The sequence below is a fragment of the Gymnoscopelus braueri genome (genome assembly GCF_963280865.1).
Source record: "Gymnoscopelus braueri genome assembly, chromosome: 3".
Lineage (NCBI taxonomy): Eukaryota > Metazoa > Chordata > Actinopteri > Myctophiformes > Myctophidae > Gymnoscopelus > Gymnoscopelus braueri.
The window spans coordinates 36,092,746-36,116,767 of record NC_137612.1 but is presented as its reverse complement, the minus strand read 5'-3'; the positions used below and the strand labels follow the sequence as shown (position 1 = coordinate 36,116,767).

The 24,022-nt window shown below is 40.8% G+C and overlaps 3 protein-coding genes across 4 annotated transcripts; all 3 read left to right on the top strand.

The window, feature by feature from the left end:
* The first annotated feature begins 921 nt into the window (after positions 1–921).
* Positions 922–3,711, top strand: prr13 (proline rich 13). Its single transcript, XM_080424250.1, has 4 exons — positions 922–1,018; positions 1,500–1,555; positions 2,014–2,555; positions 3,244–3,711. Exons 2-4 carry the CDS (start codon positions 1,540–1,542, stop codon positions 3,283–3,285), a joined length of 600 nt encoding a protein of 199 aa, XP_080280376.1. The 5' UTR covers positions 922–1,018; positions 1,500–1,539; the 3' UTR covers positions 3,286–3,711.
* Positions 3,712–6,374: 2,663 nt separating this feature from the next.
* On the top strand, positions 6,375–21,365 carry LOC308081673 (poly(rC)-binding protein 2-like). 2 transcript variants are annotated; one of them, XM_080423262.1, is made up of 12 exons: positions 6,375–6,507; positions 7,736–7,759; positions 7,862–7,894; positions 8,102–8,218; positions 10,694–10,825; positions 11,176–11,304; positions 11,995–12,069; positions 12,820–12,861; positions 14,575–14,647; positions 15,033–15,085; positions 15,465–15,634; positions 19,706–21,365. In XM_080423262.1, exons 1-12 carry the CDS (start codon positions 6,430–6,432, stop codon positions 19,740–19,742), a joined length of 963 nt encoding a protein of 320 aa, XP_080279388.1. In that variant the 5' UTR covers positions 6,375–6,429; the 3' UTR covers positions 19,743–21,365. The 2 variants fall into 2 exon arrangements, with proteins under 2 accessions (XP_080279388.1, XP_080279387.1); XM_080423261.1 differs by having other exon boundaries at positions 14,548–14,647.
* Positions 18,087–19,699, top strand: LOC308082916 (uncharacterized protein; the record flags this gene model as incomplete). The annotated part of the gene is made up of 1 exon (XM_080424998.1): positions 18,087–19,699. A coding segment is annotated over one exon (483 nt), but the record flags the coding sequence as incomplete, so codon positions are not given.
* Positions 21,366–24,022: the final 2,657 nt, after the last annotated feature.

The following is a 24,022-nucleotide window of genomic DNA, read 5'->3' as shown; positions in this document are numbered from 1 at the left end:
GAGGACCTCGTATACGTTTGCTTCTTATACCTGTATTGGATTTTATTTCAATGTGTTTTCATTGTTTGCCTTTGTTTCTATTGTACGAATGCCCCCCCCCCCTGCCTCCCCCCCCCCCATTGTAGGTCCAATAAATATTTCAATCAATCAAGCAGTCAATCAATCAATCAATCAAAACGCATTCAGGTTGTATTGTTTTATGTACTTATACTTAACTCTATGACTTATACTCTGAGGTATTTACTGATGCATGAACTGTGTCACATACAGTTCATGGATCAGCAAACAGCCTAAAGTAAAGAAAACATCATGAATGATTAATAAACGTGTCTTTCCAGTCGCGTCATCGTGTGTATGAGTCTATTCTTCGCGTGGTCAAAGCAAAGAAATGAATGTAATGACGGGCGGGGCTTCGTCGTGGATCATTTCCATAACCTGCTTCCTACTCAGCCAGTCGAATACCAAAACGCTCGCCCCAAAACACAGTCGCCCCGGGGCAAATCCGGCGGTATTCACCTGTTATTATCCTAAACGTAACCTCAGTAAACTATGCCTAAACAAACTAAACCTAACCTTATTCCTAAACATAACCTCTGTAAAACGGTGCCAAAACCTAACCTTATTCCTAAACGTTAAGTGAAACTATGCCTAACCCTAAACTTATTTCTAATTCTAACCTTATCCTCAGTAAAACGAATACAAGAACCCGCTGGTCCGCCAAGAAAATGGGGGCGAGCGTGTTTTGGGGCAAGTCTTCCGGTTACTAGACAGTCATATACTCCTGTCGTACGAGGGTATCGCGCGGCACTGAATATAGCCGATCTACAAGCTCACAACGCGTCGCATCGCTACGCGTTGTGAGCTTGTAGATCGACTATATCCAGTGCCGCGCGACACCATCGTACGGCGAAGAATATCGAACCCCAGTCCAAAGCCGGAAGACAAACGCAGTAACTCTGAGCAGCACCACACCACCCACATTCCTGACAAACTTGACAACAATCCAGAGGTCTCAAAGGTAAGCTTATGGATTTGGACGATTCTTCAAATGAGATCGCCATAATGGAATACGTAGCCTAGAATTTATCCATCGAAATAAAGACTTTCTAAAATGATAATATAGCCATAAACGTGCAGAAGAGAACTAGTATTGAGAAAGTAGTGGGATGTGCTGTGGGCTATCTGTCTGTTATGGGAGTTGGCTCCTTGGCTGCTACGCCATAGTTTATGTAATGATGACATTGTGTCAATGGATCATGAATTGATATTGATAAATACGCTTAAAAGATATATTTTAAATACAAAATAAATACTCACAATAAATGCCTGCTAAAATATTATCAGCTCATTCATGGCACCTACCAGGTGCACAAAGATGAAAGCCTGTCATTTGAAAGGCTGGGTTCATTACCGTATGTCAAGGTTCAATGACAAATCAAATGTGCAAATCACTGTCTCCCTTGTTGCTGGGAATGTGCTTATACTTCACTTTTTTCCAGGACTTCATCTGAGGCCACCTGTCACAGAACACACATTATCATGTGGCCTAACCAAGGTAAGAAAACCGTAACAGGTGTGTAATTATCCACCTTCAACCTGGCATCCCTTTGGGCATGTGATTAGAGGCGATAATGTCAAAAAATGCTGCCAAAAAGTTCAAAAGCTTCTAAATAAATAGGCTATTTTCACTATTCATTATATGACAAAGTATGCAGTATACATTATGCACCTTAAGGTATGTATAGGTGTGCACATTGGACTTTGTATGTTTGATTTGACTGTGCCTTCTTGTTACTCGACTTGTTCTGTGTTCCTTTCTTCTCTCTTTCTCTTTTCTAAGTCTTCCCGTAACTGCAAATGTTGAGAGGTCACCCATTCTTTTACACCTGTAATGTGATGTGACAATAACGTTTATTTTGATTCTACAGGAATTAAGTGGTTAATTAAGTGGTTAGCTGTCAAATCTGTCAAAAAAGGTTCCACATGTCTACATGTGTGTTTTTTTCCCCACAGGTCCGCCTCCTCCGGGTGGCCCACCGAACCCTGCCTACCCTCCCGGCTACAACCCTGCATACCCCGGTGCACCCCCTTCAGGACCATTCCCCCAGCCCCCAAACCCAGCATACCCCGGTGCACCCCCTTCAGGACCATTCCCCCAGCCCCCAAACCCAGCATACCCCGGTGCACCCCCTCCAGGACCTTTCCCCCAGCCTCCAAACCCAGCATACCCAGCAGGCCAGTATCCATATCCCGGTGGGATGAACCCGGCAATGCCTCCGACCATGCCCCCGGGGGGGAACATGCCCTATGCACCTCCAGGCGGTTTACCTGGGGTCCCACCACCAGGCGTTTACCCTGGCCCGTACCCTGGCCCATACCCCCACTCTCCAAAAGGAGGTCACCATAAACATCATCCAGGTATGATGCCGGGGGCGATGGCAGGGGGAATGGCAGGGATGGGGATGGGCGTGGTTGGACATAAGGCCAACAAAAAGATGAAGAAGAAGAAGATGAAGAAGAAGGGGCACAAGAGTGGACACGATAAACATGGCAAGGTGAGTTGGAACTAAAGACTACTGCTGCAACTATTGATTATTTTCTTAGCGATTATTCTATTGGTTACTTTTGAGATTAATCGAATAATCAAGAAGCGTGTTGATTAACCACTTAAGTCAGTTTACAGTTTGTCGCAAATATAGTGAAAATAGCCGATCTATAAGAAATAGGTTATTAATCGATTATTTTATTAAATTATCGATTATCGATTATTTTTATAATCGCTTAAATAACTTAACTTTTGCTCCCCTACTTAAGCGAGGGGTGAGGCTCTGGGCAGGTGGACTTTGAAAGCAGTAAAGTTTCATGACTCATTCTGCTTGTTCTAATTGAAGGGAACTCCCAGCCTTTCACCCATATCTGATATTATCATTTTCGATTACAGAGTGTTTGTTTATGTTTATGTTTTTATTACTGCGTGGCTCTGTAGGAGGCAGAGCTGTCTAGAAGAGGGTCTGTGAGGGTCTGTGTGTGTCTGTTTGTTTTTGTCTGTCCAGGGCTAATCTTGCAAACTGCTGGACCGAACAGTGCCAAATTTCAAGGACGTACATCCACACATTTTACCCCCCTGTATTTAGGGGGAGCCATGCCGTTATTAGAGCCTGTGTTGTTTGTATTGAAATGACACGTTTTAAGATAACCATCCTCTCTCTCTCTCTCTCTCTCTCACACACACTCTCTCCATAGTCGTCCTCAAGTAGCAGCAGCAGTAGCAGTAGCAGTGACTGAGGCTGCTGGTCGGTCCAATATCCCAAGGAATGAGAACTGCTGAATGAGCTACCACTATTAACATTGAACAGACAGTAACTGATAATAACCTCCTAACAAGATGTCAATGACAATACAGTATTGCATAATAACACTATAAGTAGCCTATCTGTGCAAGTGAACATGTCCATGCCTTAAGGTTCATTATTGCCATTCCAGTGTGTTTTCCTTTTGATTGTTTCCTGTTTATATAAAAACTTTATTTGATACTATTTGCAATAGTAAAAATGTATGTCCTACTACTGTACATGATAATAATGCACAAAGCACTATGCAACAATGTATCTTTACCTGCCCACTTTGCACTTTGAATTTTTGACCAAATCCAAGTCAAAGTTTGAATGTGGGTAAAATATCTTGTTATTAAAATAAACTATTTCAATATTTTGAGAGCTATCCTATGTATTTTCTTAATGGGTAATTCATTTGGGGATTAGATAGGACAATAAGATGTTAAATGTAAACGTTTTCTTTGTTATATCATCGATAGAAATGTGTTATGCTTTTTATCCACATTAGTTGTTGCTTAAGTTGATTAAGCCTGTATAATAAACCTGAATTAAAGCTAGAATGTGTGCACATTTCTGTGCAAAGACATGTCACTATAGCTCCAAAATGAAATGGACAGTTCCCACTTCAGTAAACCTATTAATATAATTTACTTGACAAAACTTTTTGCATCTGAAACAAAGTAACTATATTGTTTGAACAGCGTTATTGTGTGCAGCACTACAGTCATAATTCATCAGTATCAACAGATCAAATGGGAACTTTAGATGTGTTTCAGTGATCAAACAGCAACTCGAGCAAGGTTATTATATTAGTTTTAAAATTTTCATTGGTTTTCATTTTTATTTCGTTATGACTGTTTTTAATTTCATTTTTTAAATTTTCAAATAGCCTTGTAGATCTGCTATTTTTGTAGATCTTGCTAGTTTTGAAGATTTTTTGACAAAGATTGAAACTATCATTTTCTATGATTTGTATTAGTTTTAGTAAGTTTTGTAAACACTAACGTTTCAGATAGTTAGGGGTTAGGGCACGATCATACCTACCTAATACCTTTAATTCTACCTATGAGGGTGGATTCTGCCAATGATTTTCAACAGAACAGAGTTTGTTTTGCAGAAATTAAGCGACGGTGCCCTTATATTGTTTTTGTAAAGCCTCGTTTTTATTATTATTTCAGTCAATTAAAATGTTTTTTTCTCTCTTTTTTCCAAATATTTGTTATTTCGTTAGTTTTTGTTTAAATGGGCTATAATATTGCACTGGATAAGCAACTGAACAGGAGCACACGGGGGGGAGGGATGATGATGACGCTGATGGGTGAAAGGGGAAAGTTCAGGGGTTCTGATGTTGTTGTCTTTGTGTAAAAGGAGTGGAGCTGATCTCACATCATCACTCTTTCCCTCTTCCTCCCCCGAGTCCTTTCTAAACTCTCCCCCTGGGTCTCTACCCTCCCGAACCTCTCCCCTCTCTACCCTCACAACCCCACCCTCCCCCCGGACACATCTCCACGCGCAAATCAGGTAAGATCCATGCGTCTTTTTGTCGCTGATCTTGACCGATCAGAAAGTAAGCCGAAGAAATCGCGCGCAGCAGCTAACTGGCTAGCTTGTAGCATTGTTGCCAGATTTTGCGAGAGAAATAAGCAACCAGGCCTATGAACACGAGCCCAAAAGAAGCTACGGCCTATGGCTCTGGCAACGGCTATTTGAAAATAGCCGATCTACAAGCTTACAATGCGTCGCTAAAGCTTGTAGATCTGCTATTTTCAAAAGCTAAAAAAAAATGTAATTTTGGAATAGACATTGAGACATTTTAACAACACAAATCTTGTAAGGTGTCCCTGGCTCAAAATATTTTCAGATGGGGGGGGGGGGGGGTCTGTGGGGGGGGGTCTGTGGACAAATACATATTAATCTGGGCGTCCTTGCCATGAAAATGTTTAAGAACCACTGGTTTAACAACATTAGGAAACGAGACCAAAAAACCCGCAACTACCAATATTTACATACAACTTTACAGAAAAACAAGGCCAAAGTCACTTATAGTAAGCGGACAAACATGGCAACACTGGCTAGTAGCTACCGTAGCTAACAGGCTTCATGTGAGCTCCTCCGCTAGGCCTTCATCACGACCAGCATGCAGCAGCAGGCGTGCGACACAATGTTTTGCTTTATTGTTCACTTTATTGTGACTTTACCGGAGTTTTCCCCGACCACCATGTTGATACAAACATGTGCTGGAAGTAAGGCCCGTGCCAAAACAGAGACTTGTCCCAGACATGGGATTGTTTGTACTGGCTAGTCATTCATAGTTAGGCTAGGTTGCTAACTAACTAGCAACTCGCATGCTCGCCCCATTCATTTTTCCCAGCCAACACAAGCCACATGCTAACCGGCTAGCACTAGCACAGTAGCACTTGTAACAAACGTCAGAAGTCCTCACATCTCAAAATGCCTCTAACCCCTCATGGAACTTCCTTAGTATGTTATGCTGACTTTATTTTGCAGCAACTAGCTCCTGTTAAAGGAGTAGTTCACCTTAAAAAAATACTTGAATTCATGGAGATTTTTTTGTTTTTGTCGCATTCCTAAGCCAATAATTTGGTGATCGTGTCATCGGTCAATAGGAGACTCAGTAGGAGACTGAGTCAAATGATTGGCTCAGGAATGCGTCTAAACCTAAAACTGTAATTGATAGAAACTAAGTATTTTTGGGGGGTAAACTACTACTTAATTATCTAACCATAATATTAACTTGATTTTCATTTTAGGGGGGGATTACTAATTCATTGTTTGTGGTACAATAAATCCCCATTTCAATTGATCATGAATTGCTTCATGTAATAACTATGTCACGCACGTTCATGTAGTTCGTTGAGTACTTAAAGTGGTTTGAACAACATATGGCCATATTTATTGTTTAAAATCAGCAGGCATCCTGTGTCTACTCTGTCCCATTGTGTCTTACTCTCAAGTCACCTTTTGATTTTGTCATACCTTCTTCCTTTTTTATATTCGCTCATCAACCTCCCTCCATAGATCCATCTCGTGACCAAAGACTTCAGCTCTGTTTGGACATCTACACTGCCATTCTATGACGGAAATGGACTCCGGTGTGATTGAAGGAGGACTCAATGTCACTCTTACCATCAGGCTGCTCATGCATGGCAAGGTGAGGTTGCCCATAAATGATCTATAACTTCATAGTTATGGAAATGGAATCACTGAGAGCGACTTGTCATGGGTAGATTTTTAATATGATGAATGAGAATCTTGAGTAGGGATTGGACGATATGAAAATTACATGTCGATACGCGATTACTTTGGCAAAAATAATTGCGACTAACAATAATATCGCGATAATCAAAATATGCTTTAAACTTAAAATGCCACTTTTGTTAACCACTGGAATCCCCAGCATCCCTATTCTGGGGGGAACGTTTACCAAAAATAGCAGATCTACAAGCTCACAACGCGGTCCGAGCTTGTAGATCTGCTATTTTTGGTTATCTGTTATAATTGATTTGTGTAGAATAAAGTAAGAGCTTACCAAATGCTCTCTTCACAGGTCAGTTTTATCAAGTATAGAGAGTTTAAGTGGTACTGAATTTGCAGCCCAACGAAAGCTAATTTATCCTAGTGTATGACGGATGACGATTTCACAATAAATTATAATCTCTGCGATACGATTATTGTGAGTGGTTTATTTATCACGATAATAACGATTAGATTCAAAGATGAATGATATCTTTGCATGTGGCTGGGTTGATATAGGGTGTCTTCGGATATATAGCACTGAGCACACTGGCCAACTAGTGCGCTCCCGTTGCCCATTTCCGAACGCACCCTAGATATACAGTGGTGTGTATTAATACTATTTTACAGGCCTCAGATGTGCCCACTTCCATAAGCCCGATTTATACTTTATACTTATACTGTCGTGGACCAAAAATAGACGATTTATGCATCGCATCCGCGCAGCGTTGTGAGCTTATTGATCGGCTATTTTTGGTCTGTGACGCCGTTGTACGAAAGAGCATATATTAGGCTTCAGCCTAATATATGGCTGTAATTTACATTAGTCACAATAATCGTATTGGGTCACATACAAAAACCACTGGTTGTCCAAGATCGTAAAGCAGCTGCATATATTAACACAATAAACATTGATTATGGGATTTTCATACAGTTTTTGTGCTGAAAGCCTAAAAACCTTAAGAAGACTGATAACAGAAAGGGCATCTGCTCTTAATGAACAATGGGGAGATTTAAGTCTGTTAGTTGTCATTTTGAAATGCAGATGAATTCTTGAATCGCTTCTTAGATTTGGGGAGGTTTTGAACATAAAATGACCTAAAGACTGTTTTCAACATTCACACTTTTCCATTACTTTATTTCAGGAAGTTGGAAGCATTATCGGCAAGGTGGGTTCTTCCAAAAAAAAACAAAAAAAAAACATGAAATGTATATCTACAATTATATTTACTGTAAATAAAGCTGAAACTGACTTCATACTCTGCTTATAGAAAGGAGAATCTGTGAAGAAGATGAGAGAAGAGGTGAGACTTTGTTACACTAGTAATATTCCAAGTGGTTAAATTGTAATTAATGGGATGTTAGGATAAATTTGTCTTGAATAACAGAACTCCACTGCTTATAGTCCTTTTGCATCCTCCCGAAGACACACATGAGGTATGCATTTGTCATGTGTAAATGAAGGGAAAATCAAGGAAATTGGTCCATAATGATGATGTTTCTGGTTTTAGAGTGGGGCTCGTATCAACATCTCTGAGGGTAACTGTCCTGAGAGGATCATTACCCTGGCAGGACCAACCACCGCCATCTTCAAAGCATTCTCCATGATCATTGAAAAGCTGGAAGAGGTAGGGACTACTTACTTCACCCCATTATAGATAAATAAACCATGGCTCATGTCTGAAGAAAACAAAATGGTAGAATTCTCTTCATGGTTGCTTTGAACCAGACGACAAAGGAAATGGGCCCGATTCACTAAGCTGTTTATGCCCATTTTTTGAACGTAAAGGAATTTACGTAACTTCCCATGTAACGAGTCTGATTCATTAATCTCAAGTCCGCTCCGAGACAGACTTACATGGAACCGAAGCTTGCGTATGTCTTTAGAATGCTTTATTCTTCATGCAAAATCAATTAAAATAGAGCCAAGATGTAGGACAGTGGAGGATATGTTCATCCAAAGGACAGAATCCCCTCAGTAATCAATAAATTAAAGCTCTGATAAAAAAATATCAGATATCTGCAATGCATCATCTTTTTACCTCGGCAAAGGTGAGGGAGCAATTGTTCAGTAGAAAGGACTTGTATAATATCCTTGCAAGGTTTTATTAGCCATTGGTCGCGAGGTTGAACTTTATAAATGTACTTCTTATTCTCATTTCACGCTATTACTTATAACATGCAGTGGATCCATCGCGTGAGGGACTCGCTTGCCAAAATAAGCTGATCTACAAGTTGTCAAGGCGGTGCGTACCGACGCGTTGGCTTGTAGATCTGTCCATTTCGGTTGCCTTTTATGGTGTTAAATGGGGTGTGGATGATCTACACGGGAGCGCGCTCGTAACTGTCGGGCTAAAATGAGCTACAGCCGCGGTACACACAGATGAAGGCAGTTAGATTGTGCTTATCAAAAATATGCACCCTTTTAGTCACTATATTTAGGCAGTATTTACGACCAGCTTAGTGAATCGGGCCCAATATTAAATATTAAAGGTCTATTTGTTTGAGGATGGTGAACAGGTGCACTTGGGCCGACAATTACTCGGTGCACTGTTTCCTCACAGTTCCTTGCAGGCACTAACAAAATCTTCAGTCAGTGCTGAGATTCCTCAGTACTGTGAGCCATGGGTGTGATGTTCGTCATGTGCGAGTGTCAGCAATATTCCACTGACAGTGAGCAAGTTTGACTAATGACGGCCATATATGACCAGCAGATGATCATTCACTGGGTATTCATTCATTGGTACCTGAGGTTACCCAACCTAGGGCCTGTGTTATTATTATCCTACTGCCTTTATGCGTGTGTGTGTGTGTGTGTGAAATTTATATCATTTTTTTAATGGGTAAATGTCGACTACCACTGGGTCAAATTACCGGTAGTCGACCAGTAAAAATCTCTAGTTGTGAAAGCCCTACCTTATTCATCCAGACATGGAAAATATCAATTGAATAAATATACTAACGTGGCTGTCAATAAGCTACTGCCCCAGCGAGCAAAAAGGTAGTCTTGCTAGGATTCCCAAAAGTTTGGAGAGGGAGTTGTTGTTGAAAAGCCATTGAAGGTTGCTGTTGTCCGCACTGTGTTTTGGTTCCTTTGCACCTGGATAGACCGCAGTGTCTCCTCAGCTGTGAATTTGAACAAAACCATCCCTAGCGACATTATTTAGTGTCCACGTTTGTCCTTCAGCAGCGAGGTTGCTTGCAGTAACCGTTCAGTACGCAGTGGCACTTTCACTTATAAGCTTGCACTGATTGGTCTGCTGACTTATTTCCTAGAGCCGACGGATGCCAACATTTTTGAGTCCTATGCTGCTCCCGATTCTGGAGAGCCCTAGACCACCGATTACCAATATTGACTGATAGTCAAAAAGTGCAAAAAAAATGTAATTTGAAAAGCTTTTGATTAGCTTCCATTTGACAACATTCAACTACAATTTATTTTATTTTAACGCTTAAGCCCTATTCCAAAAATAGAAGAGGTTGTAGATCTGTTCCCCCAGAGCCAATCAGTGCAAGCTTCACCCTCTTAATCCTTTCATCATCCCCTCACCCAGCGCAAATGAAGGCTGCGTATAAGGCAAAGTATAACTTTCATTGCTAATACTATAACCCATTTAGACCTGAGGCCGATTCTAAAAACACCTTCTAAATCCTGATTTAAGTTTTCTGAAAAACTTCAAATATTTATTCAAAAATTACAACAAAATGTATGTTGCTATATACTGTACATAGCAACAAGAACCCCAAAAGGGGTTCCCGTCCTGAAAGGTATAGTTACAAATAGGGGTTCCCGCCCAAAACGGGATAAGTTCCTCTTCCCCTTGATTTGGAGATCACATAGACTAGCGCGAAACTGAAAATAAAATGTTAATATAAAATGCAATAAGAGCCAGTGTTCTTGTGGTGGTTCTTTCTTTTGGCCATCCCATGTTGGCATTAACTTTATAATTTTTTTGTCCTAAACTTTATTACCCTAAAGTTTTTTTTTGTTGGTCAGATAGTATTGTAAAATAATTAGAAAAGGGATGAGATATTGCACAATCCAGCCAAGCGAGAACACTGTAAAAGTATGTACTTATCTCTGTCACCATCTTTTCCCCCAGGATATTAGCAGCTCAATGACAAACAGCACAGCTACCAGTAAGCCACCAGTGACGCTGCGCATTGTGGTTCCTGCAAGTCAGTGTGGGTCCCTAATCGGGAAAGGTGGCTGCAAAATCAAGGAAATTCGAGAGGTATACTAAATGTCTTTAATTTATTTAGGATGATGCACTTAACCTTACAATATTTACCATGTAAGCCCTATTTTATACTTCATCATATGGTGGTGCCGAAAATATCCGATCTACAAGCTCACAAATGCGACATGCTATGAGCTTGTTGATCAGCTATTGTAAAAGATTTAGCCTATAATTACATGAGCAAAATAGGGATGCCTGGTTGAAGGTAGTTAAAAGGACGATCTACGTAGTTGTCCTAATTTTGAATCATCATCAGTGTTTCCTCTTGACTTGCTGCCTATGGAATTGGGGCGCATAATTAGGGCCTTGTAGTAACCTCACTCGTCTCTTTTTGTGTGCTAAAGTCAACAGGTGCTCAGGTACAAGTAGCAGGTGACATGCTTCCTAATTCCACGGAGCGTGCCATCACCATTGCCGGGACTCCTCAGTCCATCATAGAGTGCGTGAAGCAGATCTGTGTGGTCATGCTTGAGGTACGTGGACTACAATAATTTCAATGGACTGGGGTGTTCAGGTGGTGCAGGGGTACATTTCCTGTCCTCCACCATGAAGACTAGGGATTTGAATCCTTTGCAGTGCCTCAGGCTTGGCCGGGCATCCATACGAACACAATTGGCCACAGGGAAGCTGGGCGGGAAGGGTGTTCTTTGTCGCTGCATCAGCGACTCCCAACAGGTTGGTCAAGGGCGTTAGGATATTGAGCTGGGATAGGATGTTCCTCCACATGCACTACGTCCTCCTGGTGAGGCTCCTCACTGGCAGGTAAAAAGAAATGGCAGGTGATTCCATGTGAATGGGAAGAGGCACGTGGTTACAATACCGTCCATCACTGGGACCAAGCGATAAGGAGTCAGCGATAAGACTATTAAAGTTTCTGGGGATATTGGGAATTAACATAACAACTAAATTGGGGACAACAAAGGGGAAACAATGTTACTATATCCTACTTACTATCAAGTTATTGCCACTGAGCTTCAAGCATGGCATTGTTTTAGTTAAATATATGCCATGTTAAATACATTGCTTCTAAGTATCATTTGTGAATTTGTGAATGTTATTTGATGCCTAAAAGGTAGGACCTTACTATTGCAGTACTTAGTGGAGAGTGACATCTGTTCCTTGTAATGTGACCATGTGCCCATCTGTTCTCCTATGTTGTACAGTCTCCCCCTAAGGGCGTCACCATCCCCTACCGACCCAAACCTTCAGGATCTCCCGTCATCTTCGCAGGCGGACAGGTACAGACCTTAGAGAATACTGATGCTCTGCACAGTAAAATCCTCAGTGTTGATTTATCTCTTGAGTGTACAAATGACAATAAATGGACCCTTATGGGTCCATTTGTTTCCATCATCAACATGAAAATAATTTATGAGGCCTTAAGATGTTTCAGCATGAACTGAACACTTTGAGTGAAAGAGTTGGATAAGAAAAATGTCTGATATATATTGTCCTTGGATTTGACTGCACAAGACCCTAACTGTCAGATGTTGGCTAGTATTAATTTTAGATGCTCCCAGTGCAACTTGTGAAAAACTTTTAAAAAAATGAACAACAATAGCTATGATGGCTCTGTTCAGCGTAACCCTATTTTTTTTCTTTGTGTGAATCTCCAGATTTTGTTTTTTTGTTTCAAGTCAGAATCTAGGCGACTGACTTCCCACCCTCCATTATTCCCCCAAATTGACATTCTAAAGAGAAGAGATGTTTTCTAGTACTGTTGAGGATAACACAACTCTGTTATCTTCCTTTTATTCTTTGGGGGGGGGGGTCCTTTCTACTGGTCTTCCTTAGTTTGACTTCTCTCTTCTGATAATGTGGAGACTTTGGACAAAACCCTATTATTCAATGGGTGTTGTTCTGCATTCTCTCACAAGTTTGGATGTGTTGATCAAGAGATGTAAATTAGAACGTTTCCCAGTAAAAACTGGATTAACAGTAAAGTCAGACATGAGGCCCATGAAAGTTTTTGTTTCCATTTGTTTCAGGCGTATGCCGTACAAGGACAGCATGCGATTCCACAGCCAGATGTAAGTGTGGTAGACATCTCTACATGGGCCTTCCTGAATCACCAGTCTTCCATTTTCAGACAGTACTCACAAAGGGTTTCAGGCTCTTTCATGTTTTCCACATGTTATGTTTCAACTCTAAATACTGAGCCACCTAAGTGATGTTTTCATCCATACACACGATTGGTTATTGTGGTCAAATAGTTAAATCTTCGTTTTATCAGACAGACCAGAGGATATTGCTTCTCATTGGCTGAGATGGTGGGTAGAAAAAGTACTCAAATGTTTTACTTAATTAAAAGTAGCAAATGCCACAATTTATTTGAGTAAAGGTGCTCTTGGGCATTGCTGCAGAATCGTTTTGCTATATTTCCTCAGATCTGTGCCTGTCTCTATGGTCTATGACTAGGTCTATGACTAATTATCTCGACCTCAAGGCTTGGTTTTCACTCTTGACATACACCATCAACCTACAGAATGTAGTGTCGTGACAAAGGGTTTGAATACTTCTGTAAATGGAATATTTTATTTTTTAGCAAATTAACAAAATGCCAAAAACTGTTTTTGTTTTGTCATTATGGAGTAATGTGTGTAGCTTGAGGGGGAAAAAAGCAACTAATTTTAAGATGAGTCTGAAACATACAATGTGGAAAACCTGAAAAGGTCTGAAGACTTGATGTATCCACTGTAAATATTTGAACCCTTTAGCAGCTATAGTGGTACTTATTTATCTTGTTTTATATTTCCTACGTTCTGGCCAACAATGTAATGTCTCAAAACAATTTTGTTAGTTCCTTGCTTGTTAGACAGTTGGAGAAAGCACTGATATTTGATTGTCCAGACTCTCCACCCTGCCACATAACAATCTGTTTCTGTCGCTTCCGTCGTTACCCTTTCTCTCCTTTTTTGGGGGTTCTGTTAGTGTGACATTCAGTAGTACATCCTAGATGAACACAGCATTCTGTTAACGCTTCAGTGTTATGATGTTTCCTGTTCTTTCCCCATGTTTTCACATAATCTTTTTCTCTTTTTTTTAAACGAGCAGTAGACTTTCCTCCATCAGCATTGGAAGTGATAGGTTTTAGCACTACCTACCATTATGTGTGATAGCATCAGGATCAGGTATTATTACCACCCAAAATGTAAACCATACCATTAGGGTTTATATTATGCAAATTTGATCTATGGCCCATAAGCAGTGTGTGATTTGTTACTGTATCTAGGGGATGGTGTTTTCTCTTTTTGTTTTGATGAAATACCCTCTAATCCCCTCCTCAAATCACCCCCTGCCTATGGCTTGTTGACTGCAATAGAGTGATGGTAAGATTAAAGTTGAGACTGACCATTTCAGTTATGTTGTGGGCCTTCTATCAATGTTGGGTAGGAGGTCTTCTGCATACCAGCCTACCTTGTGCTATGTGGCTCCGGTCTGAGCCAGAAGACTTCAAGACAGCGTAACGAATGGAAGCAACCTGCACATTCGACGAATACCTCTCTGGTACCCAACATGGAGAACACGGCAATGTTGCACCTTTCAGATAGGATGAGAGTACAGAACTTCAAATCATTGTGTGATTTGTTTGAAAGGCTGTGTTTATTACACACTGATCTGTACTCACTGCAGTTCTTGTTCCCGTCTTTCCTCTTCCTTTGTTTTTTCCTCCATTTCTCCTCCTCCCCGCCCCACCCCCTCTCTCGCTCTCACAGTCTTCCTCTGCTGCTATCTCTCCACAGCTTACCAAGCTTCACCAGCTGGCTATGCAGCAGAGCCCCTTCCCCATTGCAGCCAGTAACCAGGGATTCACTGGTACGCACCAGAGTGGGTGGGCTTGTTAAGCCCAATTGATACTTTTGTCGTACGCCGAAAATAGCCAATCTACAAGCTCACACCGCATCACATCTTGATTGCAACGCAAGCTTGTAGATCAGCTATTTTCAGCACGCTGACACCATAGTAAGACAGAGCATACATTTTGCATTATTGTGACATTTTGTCAATGAATAGGGTACTTTTCAAATAAGTCTCATCCTTGGAGACAGATTACATATTTTGTCATTTTAGACCTCTCCTTGCCACCCCTATTTATAGATTCTACAGAATTAAGTGATGCATAAGTCATAGCCTGAATCACAGATGAGATGTCTTTGGTGGGTCTGGCTTGCTTTTTTACATTTGTCTACATCTCTATCAGGAATGGACGCCTCTGCCCAAACCAGTTCCCATGAGATGACCATTCCAAATGATGTAAGTATTTCAAAGTGTACACCATTTTAGGACTGGTCAGTTTACCTTACAGATTAACTCGGGCTCACTCACCTAAATCACAATGTTGGCGCACTTGATTTCCAGTTGTTGGCATCGAACATGTTTTCTTAGGTAGCGGGAAGATTAATGGCAATATGTCTATATCGATGGTCACGTTGAACGTGGCAAAAATACTGATTAAAGGGAAAACAAACTTTAACGTAAATCCCATTCTGATGTGGTGATCCTAATGTCTTGGGTGTATTTCTACAGCAAAATTTGAAGTTGGCAGATATATTCATCAGGTTGATTCGTTATGCATTATTAACATGCCCATTATGCACCTCAGTGCTTAACCATGCTCATCTCTCCGCTCTAGTTGATTGGCTGCATCATCGGCCGTCAGGGGGCCAAGATCAATGAGATAAGGCAGATGTCCGGCGCCCAGATCAAGATCGCCAATCCGGTGGACGGATCTTCAGATCGCCAGGTCACCATCACCGGCTCCCCTGCCAGCATCAGCCTGGCCGAGTACCTCATCAATGCCAGGTGAGATGTTGGGAGAGTATTGTCTTACACAAGGTGCTTTATTCATTTACAGACTTCACTAGCCCTAAACCACAATTGTTTGGTATTTATTTATTCCCCAAATTTTGACATTTTCATCTTGCTGTCCTGGGCCACGTGGTGTTCTGCTTGGCTGTCCCTCTTTCCCCCTCATCTCTCCCAGACTCCCTACCTCATCAGACATGCCTTCCTGACTGTAGAACTCTGTAGTGAAGTTAAATAAAACCGCTACCTAAGTGGTTAACTCAGTGGTTCTCTGACATTTTCATGTCAAGGACCCCCAAATTAATATGTACTTGTATGCAGACCCCCAACTTGGTTTATTGGGTTTCCAGTTCTATGAAGGACATTTCTTTAGTTTCTAGTTTGGACCATTTCCACATCAGACATTTTGACGGTTACACACCGTTGAATGTAATGACATTAATTGAGTGTGCTTCATTAGTGTGTCTGGTGCCACCATGAACAGCTCACCTACAGTTAACTTCATTCTGGCACACACAAACACCTAACTGAAACACACCCACAATAAATTATATTAATCTATGTTTACCCATCAAAATCTCTGCTGTGAAAAGGGTCCTGCAAATTGACTATAGCGGCCATTTTGCTCTTCATACAACTATGCTTAGTTATCCTTTCAATGCTATGCGTCTATCAGACATATTGCCTTTCTTGTTGCCTTGCATGCCTTACTCATCATATTTATTGTTTAGGTAGGTGCCTTTGTTGCCCAGTGGCCGCATGCTGCGGACAGCAACCTTTTGCATTCTGTGTTAACCACTTAAACCCTATATACTGAGTTTTACGTCTAATCGCAAAAATAGACAATCTGAGAATAGGGACAGACGCTAGGGTTCATTTGGTTAAACACTGGAAGAATGTGGACCATTCGCCTGTCAATGAGGTCTCAATATGGTCCGTTTGGACTAGGGATGGCCAAATGGAGACATTTTATTAACCGGTTGCCTTACCGATAAATTAACTCATTCCCTGCCTAGAACGACTAAAACGACTTTTGTCCTTTAAGCCCCCACTGCCAAGAACGACTAAAACGACTTAATTTTTTTCTTCTTATTTATTTATTTAATTTTTAACCTAAAGACCAAGGAGATATGATTTGTTGAAGATCTAGACTCCAATCCACTTCCTTGTTAACTTAAAACTTAAACATTTTGTATCTTGGCTCCTGAGTACTTTCTTTTTCTATGAAAAATCTCTGGCAGTTTGTCAAACGCAAAAATTAAAAAGTTCTGGCAGTGAATGAGTTAAGCATTAACCGCTAAGAAAAAGCGATATTTACCAATTAAAAAAAGAAAAAGACACAGGTTTTTCCCCCCATAATATAATGCACTATTTACACAAAAAATAATATACCTTGCATGCACGGGTGGTTAAAGTGCCTGACTAGTCGACCTTCTGCAGCTATAACCCGATGCAAAAACAGGCTAAATCCATCGTTGATTGTCAATTGCAGTGTATGTGCAAAACACGGAACTGAGTCGCAGTTCACCCGTTCGGGGCGATTAGCAGCCACAACGTTGTGGCTGCGTTGTCGTGAACACATGCAGACACTTTCCCAGTAAGTCCCCAAGCCTCCACCGCATCATTTAGTTTAGCTGCCAGGTTGTCTGCTGTGTGTCTGTCGGGCATACTCTGTGTCAATAAGACGGCTGATGTCACGTTCCACTCCTCGTCCTCTTCATTTTGTGTTTACTATTGTTAGTGTAGTGGAAGTCACATGTGGTTGCTGGTGTAGACTTGGCCCTTTCAAAATAAAATGATTTAATTTTATTTATTTTTATAACTGTTTGCCATTAGCCGTTAGTGTTAACCGGTTGCCAATTTCTTAACGGGTAACCGTTAACGGTTGGCCATCCCTAGTTGGGACTGTGACCATACCCCAAATCCTGTAACCAAATCCTGTAACCAATCCTAACTCCTAATCCCACCCTTACAGCAAATCTTAAGCATAACCTTGAACTGTGCCCAACCTTAATCTAGAACTGCATATTGAGTTGACATGGTCCTCTTTCCATCTGCAAATGGTTTGCCTTCCTTCGGCATCAACATGATACACAAAAGGATGCCTTGCGTGTCAGCATGTGAACGCCAAAGATACCTTCCCAATCGCAAGTGGCAAAATTTGATGCATAGAGATGAGAACACGTTGCCTCTTGACACACACACATGCACACACGCGCACACACACACACACACACACACACGCTGATCCATCGCTACAAATGTACTTTTTGTTTATTTGGGTCCGTTTTAACTGCCTTTGTTCCCAGTTGCAAGTCTTAACTCCTATTATCCTCCTTTTTATTTTGTGTTGTCCTAATCACATCCCTGAGTGGTTGCGTATTCCTCCTCAACCTGTCCCCCCCTAAACCCACCCCCCCACCCCTCCACTCACCAACCTACCCTGTAACCCATCCCGACTGTGTGTCCCTCTCTCCTTGTCTCTCTCTCTTTCTACAGTGTAGAGTCCTCTAAACCTCCTCCCTCCTCCTCCTCCTTGAACCCCGAACAGACCAGCCTGTGCCCTCTCTCCACTACTACTACTACTAGCACCACCTCCTCTTCCTCCGCTGCTACACCTTCCTCCTCTTCCTCCTCCTCCTGTGTGGTGCCCCCCTCAGCCTCCATCCCTCTGTCCTTGTTGGCTCCAGGGCCGCCTCCTCCACCTCCTCCCTCCTCCTCCTCCTCTAACTCCTCCTCCACTGAATCCCCGCTCCCCAGCTCCTCTCCCGCCTGTGTCTCCAGTCTTCTCAGTCTCAAGCCCCTCCCCCTCCTGGCCCTCCATGTTGTCAGCGCCGGGGCCAGTAACCCCGCCCACTCCCTGGCCCCCGAGCCAAAAATAGTCCCAGAGCTGACGTCCAAGTCTAAAAGACGAAGGCTCTCCCCTTACTAGTGGTGGGAATACGTAAAGTCGTCTACTAAAAAGTACTGACAATGGCCCCTCGTTGTCTTGTACCTGCACTTGCTTTTGTATCTGGCTGTGCCATGCTTCATTTATTGCGCGTACACGCACACGGTTGCATCGCCAGAGATACATGGCTGCTGCCATATTTAAGGGTAAATGACCTGTCGCTTGGTTTGTCCTGTCTCTTCCTAAAGGACTGCATTATGAGTCCATTGTGTTTTTAAGGGACTACTAATACTTCAATAAGCATGGACACAGGTATAATTTATTTGACTAAATTGACTAGTAATTGCTATAGCCCTTTCTCTTCGTGTACGTTCGGCTCAGGTAGCGCCTCTCACTTTAAGATGTCAAGCTGTATTCAGTTTATGGAATTGGGTTTACACACTTCGATAACCAATTTCCAAGTGAATATTGTCAGCTGTTAAAATGAAATCGTCAGCCTTCGGTCTGTTTATACAGACACACACACAGTCACACACACACGCACACAGTCTCACACACACACACACACACACACACACGTACCTGTATATACACAAGTTTTGCCCAAGCGAGGATGACTGCAACTACAAATCTATGTATTCTGCCCTCAGGTATTATACCAAATTACCCTTAGATGATATACCTGCAAAAATAATAATAATAATAATAAAAGATCAGAAAGCAAAAAGGGACCTCTTGTATTAGCCTGATTTATACTTATTTGCACACCGGTGTCGTGCACCGAAAATAGCCGATCTACATGTCATGCTCACTCAGGCTTTAATCTTCTCATTCACAAATTTGCTCCTGTCTTTGTCTACACCAGGCACTCTTTTAGTTGAGCTTGCACGGTTCCCCTGAACCCCCACTAACCTGAGACATCAGTTTGAGGGCTGCACAACTCTTTAAGTTGACTAAAAGGTTCTAATTGAAAGCAGAGAAACATCCCAGGAGCTTTTCAAATAGAAGCATTCGATGTACTGTCATTTAATCTAAATTGTCTCTTTATCTGTGTAATGTATTATTTTATTGTTTAAATATTTGATGCTGAAATAATTCTAATGTAAAGAAAGGGATAATATTGTCTTGATTGCATGGCTTATTCTTTCCCTGGTTTCTCGATGTGTCTCTCTCTCCAGGCTTTCCTCTGAGGCTACAGGACTGACGGCCAACTGATATGACACTGCGTCTGCACTAAAGCCTAGTTTATACTTTGTCGTGCGACAGTGTCCTGTGCTGAAAATAACAGATTTTCGTGGAGACACTGTCTTACGACAAAGTAAAAACTAGCTCACTTTTATACCATCGGCTCCCATAAACAGTCAATGCAACTATCCAACATAAAAGTTTATATATAAGTATATATATATATATACACACGCCTCTTCCTCGGTTGAAACCATGTCAACTGCCATTGATTTGATCTGCTGCATTTATTTATTTTATTTTGGGTTTTTTATTTTTAGTTAAAAAAAAAGAAAGAAGACAACCATTTGGTTTTTAATTCCCTTCGAGTCCAGTTGGAAGTTTTTAATGATTTGTTTTCTTTTTTGTCGTTGGATGGAACTCTCTCTCTTTCGTTGCCATCATGATGAGTAGAGGTGGAAAACTTTGAATAGGCATAAATTATAGGTTCAGTTCTGTACAGTCAGCTTTTTTTTTTTCTTTAAAAAGGAAAAGACAAAAAAATGAAAAATTAAAAATGTATCAAAAATAAGAATAGAGTGACTGTTTTATTGTTATTCCTCTACCCCACCCCCACCCAGGTTAATTTATCCCTTCAATGACGACAGTCACCTTGTTTCACACACCCCTCCTCTCCAATCACCCCTTCATTTCAGTCCTTATAATATAACACATTTGTCACTGGTGGGGAGTGGGGGTGTATGTCACTGATATTGACGTATGATGAGAAATGGATCCAACTCTGAGATATTTGAATTCCTTTTTAAATGATTTAAATTGAGTCATACACAGTAAAAAAAAAATCCATAGTGTTAATGTAACTAGCTAAATGATTGATACTTAGGAACCAAATGGATTTTTGTGTACAAATGGAACCACTTCAACCCCAGCATCCATATTCCCGGTGGAGCAGTCGCAAAAAATAGCCCATCTACAACGACTGAACTTGTAGATTGGCTATTTTTGTCAAAAAGATTTGGTGTAGATCGAAAAAAGAGCACCAAGTATAGTGTAACTCAGGTCTAGGGGGTTTAAGTGGTTAACAGGGTTTTACTGTGTATAACACCCCTTCCTTCTATCACTTTGTCATTCCTTATTTTCCACCATCTACGTTTGCCCCGTGATCATTTGTTGAGACTTTTGCCAGGGAGGGGAGGACTTTGGGGTTGGGTTTGGCTCTAGGGGTAGAAAGCAGAGAGGACTCTCCGCACCTTTTTGTAAAGACTGATATATATACTACTTAAAAAAAATAAAGTTGGAATATTGTTTAAAATGGAGGAAATATTTTTTTTTACTACCAAAGGGGAACAACTCCTGAACATCGACTGGTCTGTCTATAAATGTGTTGATGCTGAGAACTGAATTATTAAGCTCTGAAAACTAGACAAAGAGGGTCATAACTTAAACACTAGTTTCCTGCTCTTTGCTTTGCTCTAGTCAAGATTTTATTTGTATTATTTGCAGGAAAACAAAATGCACGTTTTTGAGACTGTAGACCTGGGTGCCACAACATTGTTTAAAAAAAGAAATACAGAAATAAAGATGTGAAATACTCAAACTACAATTCGCCTGAGAATTCTCTTTAAGTTGCCAAAGAATAAACTGAAAAGCACATTTCTGGATTTTGAAAGATTTTATTTGTTCCATTTTGTTTTAAATTTTCTTAAATATATATATTGTACACAGTTACAATACATAATGCCATATACTGTATATATAAAAAAAAGAATTCAGTTTAAAGGAGGTGTCTTAAATCTGCTTAATGGGTAACATACAAGTGCCTCCACAGTTTGGACACTAGAGGGCAGTAGTCTTGCTTTTTGGCAACATTTCATAATCTTGATACAGGAGGATTTCTATTGGGGCTGTGACAGATGCAGACAGCAGACTTGAATGCTGTTTGAAATTAAGACTCATCTGAAAATGAACACCAAAGCATTATAAAATACAGAAGCTGCCATTTTTAGCTTATTGAGTTTGACCTGCTGAGTCATTCGAAATAATTCTCTCTATAGAATAGCTGAGCCTTCTGCAACAAGGAAACCTGTCAAGGGACATGGACACAATGCAGTATAAGCTCTTCAGAATCGATTCAAAATTCACTTGTAATATGGTAAAAAGACATTGTTCAATAATACCAAAACCTTTCTATCACATTTTATTGTAAGTGTTCTTCCAATGCTTTCCCATTGGATAATTGAATGTATAATGTGTTCTAAGGGTTCGATTTGCTAGGGGGGATGGGGAGGTAAAAACCATGCCTCTGCTTTTGATATCCCCCCTCTGTGCATGATTTATCTCCGCCAGGGTTATGTCTTATCCCTGCTTCTGGTCAGACTGAATTAAATACATGCATTTTCTTGGGAAATGTAGACTGATATGTTTATGTTTGTTAATATAATGTAATCAATTAAATTCATTCAATTATTCAAGGACGGTAACTCTAACATCTATATTGGGTGCATTTTCAAGATTTGTAACATTTTATTTAATTCAATAGCAAAAATAGCAGATCTACAAGCTCACGCTCATGTCTTGCGAGCTCGTAAATCAGCTATTTTCTCTGCTTTGCTGTTCTAAGATTTTATTTTCAATAAATTGAACCCTCTATATCGTTGCTGTCAGGCAACTCTTATTTCCATATTTTTTGCCTTAAATTAATGCCCTAATTTGACAGATCTACAAGCTCAAAATGCATTAGAATTTTGAAAAGCAACAGTTTTGGATATGAGGTTTCCAACCGACAGCAACAATATGCAGTTGTACCTTCACTAGGTATGAGGTTGGTTCTAAACATTTTGTGCTTACACTTATAAGGTGTTACTTTGGGAAACCAAAGTTGTTTTGATCTTCCTGTGTTTTCAGTCCCTGTCATCCATGTGCCTTCAAGTTTGCAGAAGGAGCTAAACAGCTGACAGAGATCTGCCCAAGTTATACTCCATCGTGTAACCGACTATAAATTAAGCCATCTGCTCGTTTTGATCTGTATTTGTTCTCTTGGAATGGCGCTAATATTTATCTTTGATCTGAGTCACAAACCGTGACACGGACTTGAGTCATTAAGTACGCAACAGACTACTCATACATCTTAATTACAGGCATGCTTTTTTTGTGTGATTCTATGTACACCCCCAGATGTACACAGTGAGGTCAACAAACTGGTGTTGCGTTTTGATACAGTTAACACTGCAAACCCAGCAAAAGCAAGTCTGCCCTGAACTAAACCAGACCGCTGTGTTAAGCCCGAATTATACACCACCGTTTGTAAGACGGAGCATCCATGATGAGAAAACCATTTCAGAGCGGACATATTGCTTTTTCATTGCTCACATTTGTTCCTCATCCCCTCTATATTTTTTTTGCCAAAACATGAACAGCTGCTAAGTTCTAGTACCATAAGCTTGTTGTGGTCAAATACAGTAGCGCCATCTAGTCGAAAACATCAGCACCATAAAATTATACAGTCTCACATTTTAAAAAAATTGATCCTTTTACAATGTCAGGTATTTACACAGATAATAAAACGCAGGTTATAGAAAATGACAACATAATCCCTGATGCAAACATAAATAAAAATAAATGTAAACTTTAAAACCAAAAGAAAAATGTAAACATTGTATGTGTGTGATTGTGTGTGTGGGGGTGTGTGTGTGTGTGTGTGTGTGTCTGCCTGTCTCTAATACTATAACATGACTTCATAAATTAATGATAAATAAGAGCCAGTGCATAACGTTTTGGTAGGAAATGCTCTATGACACAATAATCACTAAGTGCAAGCAGCAACATCAGGAGCCATCCCAGAAATGCTGACAAGATTTCATAACACTCTACTGAGGGAGACATCTTTACGCAAATATGACGTGATGTGTAATAACGCGACATGCGTTCTTCACGTGGGAAACGAGGAAATTATAAAGTTGTGTTAAACAAGTGACATGAATGAAGGAACGGTGGCAATGGTAAAAGGTACGGTGAGTTCTGATTCAACGGAGGCTTCCTGTCAGTGAGGTGTGCTGGGGTGATGCGTTTTTGCAAAGCTGGGTTTAGCGAAGTGGGGCAGAGAATAAAGGGGGTTGATCTTGGCCCCTCTGGCTACTAAAGGGGGTTCAGTTGTACATCCCCTTAACCCATTCCTATCCAGGAAAGGGATTTCCCTGTCTAATTTTCTCAGGGATTCAAGCTTTTGGCCTTAACACTCCCTCTCTCACTTCGAATCAAAAGAATCCGGTTTTCTTTCCTGTTGATCTTCATTTTGTGCCTCCGTTTCACGT

What these genes read in the sequence shown, in the direction of transcription:
- LOC308081673 (XM_080423261.1), top strand. Translation starts at nt 6,430, where the DNA reads ATGACGGAAATGGACTCCGGTGTGATTGAAGGAGGACTCAATGTCACT. An exon ending in TCATCTTCGCAGGCGGACAG is followed by an intron (nt 12,070 to 12,819) that starts GTACAGACCTTA and finishes CATTTGTTTCAG; the next exon opens with GCGTATGCCGTACAAGGACA. An exon ending in GAGTACCTCATCAATGCCAG is followed by an intron (nt 15,635 to 19,705) that starts GTGAGATGTTGG and finishes CTCTCTCTCCAG; the next exon opens with GCTTTCCTCTGAGGCTACAG.
- prr13 (XM_080424250.1), top strand. An exon ending in GACACGATAAACATGGCAAG is followed by an intron (nt 2,556 to 3,243) that starts GTGAGTTGGAAC and finishes CTCTCTCCATAG; the next exon opens with TCGTCCTCAAGTAGCAGCAG.